An 11,015-nucleotide genomic window follows, 5' to 3' on the forward strand; every position below is an offset into this window, starting at 1 on the left:
GTAGAGTTGGAATCATATGTCCCTCCAGATATTGTACTGTAATTCCTAGCTTTTGTCTATTGCCTATATGGTCTAGAACTGGAGAAAGCTATAAGCCACCAACATTTTGAGGGTCACGTAATTTCCACTCCTGTGCTTTATTTTCATAACTTGGGGAAACAACAGTATGTAAAGAATGTAACAATTTAAAAACAGAGATAACTCTATAATTTGTCCCAAAGAAAGCTGAATTGTGAAATTTTCTGCTATAAGGAAATCACTGTGGAAACTTTCAAATGTTGTTTGGGTATTTGTGGCATGGAATGATAGGTTCATATACACAATTCCCTGAATCTCTTCCAGTAAAAAGAGTATTCTGGAATTCTGATCTATTGACAGCCATCCAGTTCCAAGGCAGTGATGTAGTTGGAACAAAGTATGGTGCATTTTGTTAGCAGCTGCAATTTCCATGTAAATTTCCATGGTTAGTACTGACAAAAGGCAATTTATTGTAAAGTTTATACTGGTTCAGTGAAGGAAAACAAGGAGCGGAAATATCAAATTCAGAGATCCAGATGGAGTAAGAATGAAGCACCATTATTTCTATGATGAGATGCATCAATAAGTTACAGGGAACTGATACTGACAACAACAACAATTGTGCGGTTTTCTGGCATTGTATATTTCTGCTGCTTCTGTGACTGTTCATTTGTATTTTGATTCTGTAGCCCACTTGTTGATGGATGTCCAGAATCAGCAGCATCCACCATGGTCCTTTTTATCCTAGGCAACGACCGAGCCAGTATAGACTTCGTTTTGGTTTGTTTCTCCATAATGCTAATGGGTTAGGTGCTCTTAGTTCCACTCCTCAGCTGAGACCTCTCTGGCTTCATTGGACCTGCCGGTAGTTACACTACCACCAGCACAGATCTCAGCATCCTTGGAACAGTTAAGCCCCCACCACCACCACCACCACCACCACCACCACCACCATGACAAGGTGGCACCTATCAGGACCTCAAGATTGAACTTCAAAGACTTTGGCAGAAACTAGTACAGGTGGTCCCAGTGCTGATTTGCACATTGGGTGCCATGCCAAAATATCTCAGCCAGCATTTGGAAACAATAGATATTGACAAAATTACGATCTGTCAATTGCAAAAGGCCACCCTACTGGGATCTGCGCACATTATCCAAAAATACATCACACAGTCCTAAACGCTTGGGAAGTGTTCGACTTGTGATTTTGTGATACGAAATCCAGCACATCTTTCTTGTTTGCTGTGTCATACTATATCGTTGTGTCAATAAGAATAATAATAACAACAACAACAATAATAATAATTTTATTTCTTACCCACTTCTCCTTGTGGCTCAAGGCTAGTTACAACATCACTAAAAACACATACTTATCTAAAAACATTCTATAAAATACACATATTAAAACATATTTCTACAAAATACATATTAAATTACACAGAACAAAGATTAAACATAAAACACAAGGTTAAAATTTGTGATTAAAACTGGCTGGATAGGCCTTCTAGAAGGGATAGGTCTTCAAATGTGTTTTAAATTCTGACAGTTCATTTAGTTATGAGATCTGATCCAACAGGTCATTCCACAGTCGTAGGGCAACCAAAATTAATTTGGGGTGGTGCTGGTAGTGGCAATAAAAACTCATGTTTTGGCTTGATGCTAAAGAGAAACCAATCGAAGAGGGAGGAAAATGGTGGAAATCCATTGGCAGGTGAAATCCCCACATGCAGAGAGAATGGAAATGATACTGCAGCACCACTTTTTCAGGTGGCTTCGCGGGGGGAAACTACTTGCTGTCAACTATAGTAAGCCCATACAGAATGAAACACTTCACCATCAAAGTGCTCCTCCTTACATTGTCAAAACATGTTGGCAAAATTGAAGAGATCATATCAGTTAAAATTAGATGTAGATATGTCCCACATGCTCCTATTGTTACATTGGTAGTGCTTATGAAGTATAAAAAAGTACTTTCAACTGAAGAGACAATCCAAATTTAATTCTGACCTGCAGTGTTCCTACTAGTTTCTTGCAATATATAGCCACTCCAGCCCAAAACCAGGTGTTTTTTCTTAGCTGTATTTTAAACCACCTCCACCCCAATAGTCCAATTACTCCAGTCAGCCAGCAGGCAGGCAGATCTTTCATCGATGTTGGCAATGGCCAACCTTTTAAAGACATGCCTTATGACTCCTCATTCAAATTTCTACCTCACCCATGCTAGCTGTCATTAAAGGAAATACTGTAATGCAGCTATCAGTGGACATAGTATAGGTCACATGTGGATACCAATGCATGTGAATAGCAATACCTCCTAGAAGAGATAACCTAATTTGCTGCCTCTATCACTGCTCAGTCATTCAAGGGTTTGCTCTAATGGCAAATCTGTGAAGTACCTTTGGAGAAGGCAGTTGTGGGACAACCAGCCAGCACCCCTTGACAGCACTCTTGCTCCCTTTCAATCAAATGGTTCACAATGTTGTTCAAACAGATATACAGTAGAGTCTCACTTATCCAAGCTAAACGGGCTGGCAGAAGCTTGGATAAGTGAAAATCTTGGATAATAAGGAGGGATTAAGGAAAAGCCTATTAAACATCAAACTAGGTTATGATTTTACAAATTAAGCACCAAAGCATCATGTTATACAACAAATTTGACAGAAAAAGTAGTTCAATACACAGCAATGTTATGTTGTAATTACTGTATTTATGAATTTAGCACCAAAATATCATGATATATTGAAAACATTGACTACAAAAATGGCTTGGATAATCCAGAAACTTGGATAAGCGAGGCTTGGATAAGCGAGACTCTACTGTATTTCATATTGATTAATGAGTCCACGCCCTGTGGATCAGATTATTCAGAGATGTCATTGGGCATCCATGACTCATGTGTGTTAGACTGACTATGTAAAAAATAGTAATTTATATGGAAGTCATTCATTTATTTGGAGGAATACAACTATTGCTCCTCTGACTGACCTGTTTGAGTAGAAAGTGTTGACTATCAAAAGCCCACAGCAATTCAGATGAGCATCTCTTACCCGGAATTTCAAAGTCAAAAATATTCTAAAACCCAAACATTCCTGTAAGGGTAGTTAAAACAGTAACACCTTTACTTTCTGATGGTTCAAGGTATATACACTTTGTTTCAAGCATAAAAGCAAGGGTGTCAAATATTTTGGCCTCCCTGGGCCACCGTGGAAGACGACAAATTATCTGTCATGAGAAGACAACCAACATCAATAGCACAAGCAGCACTACATTTGGAGATTGCAGGCTGACGACCATGTGGATGGCCAAAGAAAAGATGGATGGACACTCCATCAACAAAGACATGCATGCCCGAAACAAAGTCCTGTGGAAATAACAGTCACAGTGCTAAACCCTACATTGGGAAAATAGCTTAGAAAGAAGAAGTATTTGTGTGTATACACAATGAGATCTTTTGGAGATGGGGTCCAATAATTAGCACAGAATAGGCATCTTATACAGTTCATTCTATACCTGTGTAAACATCATATTCTATGTATGTGATAACACTCTGCTCATAATGGTCTCCGTGACAACCCTCTAGTGGCTTCTTATTAATGGCAGCTGGCTCTTTCCTTGTCATTGTTAAGTCATCAATTGTGTGGCTACAATTCCCATCACAGTACTCTTCAGATGTGGCTAGATTCCCACCATTCTTTATTGGCCTCTACCCTCACTCTGCATATATAGGTTTCCATGGTCACTCTCTGCTCTAGTGGACTATTGTGGTTGCATATGATTCTTTCACAGGGCTCTTCAGATGTGGCTGGACTCCAACTCCCATCATCATCTATCATTCTCCAAGATCCGGTTGGGCTGCAACACCCATCAGCCCTTGACTTGATTATGAGAGCCATTACAGGATTGTTTGGGTCAATAACGCAGGCAAGGTTAGATTCTCTACCCTCTATAGCTTCTATCCCTGGTTTAGGCCCTACAATCATTTTTCCACTTTTGTAGGTTTCATACTCATGATGTTTTTTTATTCACAAGTTTGAAATATCACCTGCTCTCCCAAAACTGGGGCTGGCGTGTGAATATTCAAATGGCAGCCCTATCCCCAGGAGGTGGGTGAGGAGATTATTAAGGAGGCAGGTGCCATGATTGTTTGTTTCTTCTGGTACTTCCCTTCTTTTGTCCTGGTGAAACAAATACCTTGTTTCCCTCAAAATAAGACATACCCCAAGAATAAGACCTAACGTAATTTTTCAGCATTTCTGAGGATACTCAAAATATAAGTCGTATTTCAAAAATAAGCCATAGATATAGTTCATTTAAAAAGTCAATTTGAAAAAATAAGACTGCCCCTAAAAAGAAGCTCTAAAGCATCTTTTGGAGCAAAAATTAATATAAGACTCTGTCTTATTTTGGGGAAAATAGGGTACTTGTAGCATGTAGCAAGAGGAGGAGTTGATCCCATTCACTATTTGACTTACCCTGCAACTGTATCTTCCTCTTCCTGTGTTCTATGAATGTCTGTTTCACACAGGTAAAAGAAGGGAGGTATCATGGAAACAGGAACGCATGGCACACAGGAAGAGGAAAAACATTTTCCATTGTTGGAGCTTATGCCCTGGTTTCCAATGTGAAGCACACTCCCCACAGGGGGGCTTTTTATTTTCGGAGGGAGGGATTTGAGAATGAACTATCAACAGTACATTTTTTGTATTTCTTATTATTCCAGGGGCCACATATACAGTATATAAATAGGAATGTGTGTGTGGTGTAGTGTTTACAGGCAGGCCCGGAAAGCATGTGCATCTGCAGCCAAGTGCCTCTTACTTTAAGAGGCACTCGGCTGTAGGCATGAGTGCCTTCTGGGCCTGTCTGCATGCCACGCCACACATATACTCTCTTTCCAAGAAGAGTGCATGTGTGGTGTGGTGTGTACAGGCAAGCCTGAAAAATGCATGTGCTGCAGCCAAGGGCCTCTTCCTCTTCCTCTTTCCAAGTAGAGTGCACGTGTGGCATGGTGTGTGCAGGCAGGCTTGGAAAGCATGTGCACCTGCAGCTGAGTGCCTCTTACTCTAAAGAAAGAGGCGCTCAGCTGCAGGCATGCACACTTTCCAGGCCTGCCTGCACACCACGCCACACAAACTCTCTTTCCAAGGTGTAGCATGGTGTGTGCAGGCAGGCTCAGAAAACGCACATGCCTGCAGCCAAATGCCTCTTACTCTAGAGTAAGCACCGCTTGGCTGCAGGTTCTGGCAGGCACAGTGCTTTCTGGGCCTGCATACCACACACACACACACACTCTCTTTCCAAAGCAAGGAGGCATGTTCTGGGAAGCACTTGGCACAGAGAAAAGCAGGCTTGGAGCTGGGATCGGCTCCAGCTTGCTTTCATGTCGAGCTGACCTTTGTGTGGGGAAGGAGCTTCCCATTTCATGCTCCTGAAGAAACAAAAAACATGAAAGAAACAGTAGAAACAAATTCCATGCACAATTATACTAGACAGCTTTTATTTTCTTATGACACGAATTTTATTTGGATTATTTACTGGTTTTGTTTTATTCAAGGCTTCATGCTATATTCTGCATTAAAATTATTTACATTTTGTATTATTTTTGTAAGGATGAGGAAGTTGACCACTTTAGAAGATAGCCATTCTTTTCAGTGGATGAATTTTCTGTAATCATTGTTGTTTGGATCTACAATGCCATATAATGCAGCTGTTATTTTTTATGCCTACAGCATTGTCTTTTTGCATTAGGCTCTCTTTTTCATCATTCCTGTTTCCTCGCTCCAGATCCCTGAAACAATAATGAATTCATTTTATGAACAAAATATATGCATAGGCTACATTGTCAAACAGTGGCTGGCACCAGATATGAATAGAAAAGTTAATTTGCACTAAAGGTTTGGTTGCACTTAAATAGCATGCTTTAAATAACAGAAAACTTTAGACTAACTTGCTTTTTCAAAAAGTGCATGAGAACATGGACTAAATGTCCAAGGTTATTATACAGCTAAAGTATATTTTTCAAGCAACCTTTTATGAAATCTTCAAATGTATCAAGACTGCATAGAAGTATCTGTCTTATTTTCAGAACATATTGCCTTTGCTGTTACAAATTAATGATTTGTGTTCCAGATGTAAAGAGAGTTATTTAACTTAAATATCCAAATTCCTTCACAGCTATGCCAACAAAATCTGCCTCTGATTGGTTTTTAGCTACAGCAGCACCTTTTTGTCTGTGTCATTTGTACCAGATGCCATGGATTAATTGTTATTTAGTAGAAATTTTTAAAATGTTAACTAAATAGGAGAAGAAAAAAGAAACAGTGACTTACTGCTCTTTCCTTGCACATAATTGGAAATGTCTGCATGCCGTTGCAAACAAGATGATACTTGCAGCAAGTGAAATGAATCCGACGGTGAGATATAGTAGCACCTGTTTCTGGGTTGGATACTTTGATCTTTTCTTAGCCTCAATTCCTAAATAAATGTAACAATTCACAATATAAGAACATTTCATACTAACCACTTCATCCCACTTACTAAATTCCACTGAGTGCTACACTAAAAATCTGGGAAGTCACTGTTCTCATCACATTAGTTTGGCTTCAAGTTTAAGATAGAGCATTATTTCCGTACTTTAAGTGTGTGGGGCCAGCATTATTTTCAAACATTTCAGGAGGTGGTGGGGAAGTGAATTTTTGGTGACGATCTGGATGTCTGGCCAATTCTCTAATCTAATGGCATTGTTGCTCCCAGGTTTAAACTGAAACGTTTCCCCAATTTGTGGGAGGGGGAATTGTGGGTGGAACCCAGGCCCGGTTTGTCATGGACGCCGCTGAAGCCCCCGCCTCGGGCACAGTGCCTTCCTGGGTGCACCCGAAGCGGCGGTGGCAGCGGGCGGCGGCAGCAGCAGCGACCACTGGGTCACTCGCTGCTGAACCAGGAAGTATTTTTGTATTCTTGCGATATTTTGCGAGATCTCATGAGATTTCTGCGAGATCTCACAGAAATATCGCAAGATCTCGTGAGAATACAAGCTACTTCCTGGTTCTGCGGTGAGTGACCCAATAGTCGTCGACGCTGCTGCCACCCGCTGCCACCGCCGGTAAGTTTGGGATGGGGGGCGCAATTTCGGGCGGGGGGGGCGTGCGACCCTAGGTTGGCTTATCACCTGGAAAAACCTAGGGCTGCTCCTGGTGGAACCAAAAGTACCCTTGCTAGGGAAAGCATTACCTTTTCCTCACTGAGTTTTTATTTTGCCAGAACAATTTCCTTTTTTAAAAAAAATCCCTTCCTGGTCCTTCCCTTCCCTTCCCATACTATGCAGTCCTAGGAGTTATAGTTCCCCAAGGTCAATACCCTTCTCTGGATGCATCTGCCCTGGAGAATAAATGCAGTCAGGACCCATTTTAAATATTATTATTATTATTATTATTATTATTATTATTATTATTATTATTCCATGTCTCCATGCTGTGCAGTCCTGTGTACCATCATTTTCCAAGGTCCATACCCTTCTCATGGTGCATTTATAGTATGGAATGAATGTCCTTGCACCCATTTTAAATGCCATGGCTCTATGAGATGGAGTCTCCTGGAGCAGCAGAGAGAGAGACAGCATCGCCCCTTTCCCTCCCTCCCTGCTTCTGAAATTGAAGACACGTAACAACTGACATTTCAAAGAAAGGAGGTTTTTCCCCCACAAAGAACAGAAGGGAGGAATGGTGGGCGGTGCCTAGTGATTAAACTGTGATGGCAAATCTACTGAAAGAATGTTGGGTACCACTGAGTGCCACAGATAAATTTAACAGTGTGATGAAGGTAGGGAAATCATCTGTTTCATTTAAAAATTGCGTAAGACTGAGCTCTACACTTCCCTGCTTCAATATGATGAAGTGGTAAATGCTACTTGTTTGGTTTCAGGGCTGCCCCTATGGGTAAGAAAATCCATAGATGCTCAAGTCCCATTTTATACAATGGCATAGTAAAATGGCTTCCCTTAAATAAAATAGCAAATAATTCAGACACATTGGAAGCTAGCTTCAAACTACATTAAATGGTCAATGTAGATGGAGCCAAGCTCTATTTACCTGTTTCTTTGGTCATTTGTTCCACTGATGTCTTGTCTTTTATTGTTGAAATTCCATGTTCCTGTATGACATTGTTCAGAGTATGGACTTCATGATCTGAAAATAATCAAAACAAATCTTTCACATTTTTGAGTGGTGGCATGGTGTGCTGCAGTGACCACAAAGCAGTACATCTGAAGTTCAAATCTTTAATCAGCCTTTAACTCACACAATGGTTTAGTTGAGCCTCCATCCATTCACTTCCCTCCTCTCAATTTGCACTAAAGCAAACCTGTATTATGAGGAATGCTCAAGGAAAATATACTTAGTGACCTAGATCTCGGAAACAGAATGGAAAACAAGACAGCAGGCATTTCTCTCTGACTTAAAAAAAAGCTTTATTTACTTATTTCAAAACAATTAACTTGATACAGTTGTCTTGTTACATTGTCTATTCCCGTAGAACACAATTTAGGAACTACTGCATTAGAAGATAAGCGCCCAATCTAAGCAGGGAAACAGCTACTTACCGGTATCTTCAACTCGTTCTGCAGCTGCTTGGACTTTCATGTCTGCTAAAACAAAACATTTTAAGAAGAAAATATGTTATGAAAACTACAAGTTTGAAATATCCAATTTTCATCAGCTATACTTAAATACCTTTGGAAAAATTGGGGAAGATGAATCAAGACAATAGAATGACCCACAACTATTCAGGATCATTCTTAATCAAACTAATAGGTGATAAAACTAAAAGTTTCACATCAAAGACAAGAATGTTTACATTATATTGCTGCCTATGGGGCTATTCCTATTAGCATCTTTGATCAAATATCTTTGTAGTTTCTGGTATAACCCTTGCATTTGATGAAGTGGACCTTAGCCACTTATACCACAATAAGATAGTTACCCTGTTTCCCCTAAAATAAGACATCCCCAGAAAATAAGACCTAGTAGAAGTTTTGCTGAATTGCTAAATATAAGGCCTCCCCCAAAAGTAAGACCTAGCAAAGGTTTTGTTTGGAAGCATGCCCGCCGAACAGACCACCAGAGCATGCAGGATCGGTAAATGTATGTACCATAGAGTTGTACGTGGAAATAATGGTAGTAACAAGAAATTATTGATAGGATTTACAGTTTGTCTGGTTATACTGGTTTGTGATGACAATATAATGTTCTTTTTTTTTTTGCTCAACAATAAATGTGAATTCTTCTTCATTGAAAAATAAGACATCTCCTGAAAATAAGACCTAGAGCATCTTTGGGAACAAAAATTAATATAAGACACTGTCTTATTTTTGGGGAAACACGGTAGCTTTTGGCAAAGCTGTAAAACCCTGTTTTTTATGCAAAAGATTAATGGAATTATACCACTGGAAACGAAGATGTCTAATTCAACCAAACTCAATCAAAGAGACAAATGAAATGGTTATGAACATCAAAGGGCAGCAATGCATCTATAGCTACTAACATGTTTACTTTTAAATACATTTTCTAGAGCACAAATGAATCAATTGGTATGCAGATTGTTTGTCATTGAGACAGACCATGATTCAATGCTACGGAATCATGGCAGTGTAATAAGGACTTTCACTGCCAAACAGTGCTAGTGTTTCGTTAAACTATAATTATCATGCTTCCATAGCATTGAAACATGGCCATTAAAATAATGTGGAACTGCATTAATTCTGAGAGGTTGTTTGGCCTAAGAGAATGCCAAGCCAGATTCATGAAGTGGCCAAACAGAGCTGAAAGCATTACAACCTCATCAGATGGGCCTCCAGTATCGCCATGGCCCATTTGATGAGGTTGTTAGGTTTGGAGCAAATCCAGCAGTGCCCACCGGAGGATGTGGGGACCTGTCGCCCCACACTCAACATCATCCAACTCACCCGTTGCCCCATCCCACGGGAATAAGCATTGGCCACCCAGCTTCCCTCCATTGATCTCAATTGAGCATGGGAAGCCTCCCGTGTTGCCACTGCAGTGGCATGTACTGGTTTGCATTTCCCTTCACCATGAAGCCCAACCAAAATTAGCTGTATGACATGGAATGAGAGCTAGTGGGCTCCCTGGCGAAAGGGAAGGCAACTAACACATGTCATTATATTTACCCCTGTCTGATGAGGTCAGAAGTCTTCCAACTCCCTCCTCCAAGTACTATTAACTGCTATGATCCCCGTGTTTCTCAGGCTGGATCTACATTGCCATATAATCTAGATTATGGAATCAGATAACCCAGATTATCTGGTTTGAACTGGATTGTATGGGTCTAAACTGCCATATAATCCAGTTCAAAGCAGATAATCTGGATTTTATATGGCAATGTAGAAGGGGCTTCAGGCCCCTTCCACACTGTCCTTATAACACAGGATCTGATTCCAGTTTATCTGCTTATCCCAGTTATCTGCCAGTGGAGACGCATATAAACCAGTTTAAAGCAGATAATCTGGGATCAAATCCTGAGATATAGGCCACTAGTGTAAAAGAGGCCTCAGAGTCCCTTCTACACTTGTTTGGACTTCAACTCCCTGGAGCTTCAGCTGTTTTGACCAATGATCAGGGATTCTGGGGGCTAAAGCCCCAAACACCTGGAAGACCATCTTAGAATACACTACATACTACTCAGTAAAAGAAGTTCCCTGGTTCTTTTCTGAAGGTGCAGGCTACCTGTGGAATTCTCCTCAAGAGGCACGGTCTGGATATTGCTGACCAGGAAGGCTGCCAGGAGAAAGGGGAGCCAGACAGGTACCATCTCCATCCTCTTCATCTGAAGGGAATGCTCTTTACGACTTCAACAAAGAGACAGCAAACAATAAACAGGAGGGTAGGGAGGCTGCCTAGGGCTGAGATAGTTGCTCAGGGGGAGGCTGTTGGCCTTTATTGTAGCCAGGGGACCCCAATGTCATAAAGACCACTATTCCTGACCTC

At 40.7% G+C, this 11,015-nt stretch overlaps 1 protein-coding gene across 2 annotated transcripts; it reads right to left on the reverse strand.

Moving 5' to 3' along the window:
* Positions 1 to 5,495: 5,495 nt before the first annotated feature.
* Positions 5,496 to 10,958, reverse strand: LOC134298038 (uncharacterized). Of its 2 annotated transcripts, none has more exons than XM_062977471.1 (5): positions 10,755 to 10,958; positions 8,615 to 8,659; positions 8,106 to 8,201; positions 6,348 to 6,492; positions 5,496 to 5,806 (listed from the first exon to the last, which is right to left on the reverse strand). In XM_062977471.1, the coding sequence occupies exons 1-5, from the start codon at positions 10,852 to 10,854 to the stop codon at positions 5,689 to 5,691; spliced, it is 504 nt and encodes a 167-aa protein (XP_062833541.1). In that variant the 5' UTR covers positions 10,855 to 10,958; the 3' UTR covers positions 5,496 to 5,688. The 2 variants fall into 2 exon arrangements, with proteins under 2 accessions (XP_062833541.1, XP_062833540.1); XM_062977470.1 differs by having other exon boundaries at positions 8,615 to 8,656; positions 10,755 to 10,947.
* Positions 10,959 to 11,015: the final 57 nt, after the last annotated feature.

This window comes from Anolis carolinensis, chromosome 3 (assembly GCF_035594765.1).
Source record: "Anolis carolinensis isolate JA03-04 chromosome 3, rAnoCar3.1.pri, whole genome shotgun sequence".
NCBI lineage: Eukaryota > Metazoa > Chordata > Lepidosauria > Squamata > Dactyloidae > Anolis > Anolis carolinensis.

Bases quoted from the DNA above. Each gene is read 5' to 3' on its own strand.
- LOC134298038 (XM_062977471.1), bottom strand. From the start codon at position 10,854: ATGAAGAGGATGGAGATGGTACCTGTCTGGCTCCCCTTTCTCCTGGCA. The intron at 8,202-8,614 runs GTAAGTAGCTGT...GATTATTTTCAG, and splicing joins AGAACGAGTTGAAGATACCG to ATCATGAAGTCCATACTCTG. The intron at 5,807-6,347 runs GTAAGTCACTGT...TTATTGTTTCAG, and splicing joins TTATGTGCAAGGAAAGAGCA to GGATCTGGAGCGAGGAAACA.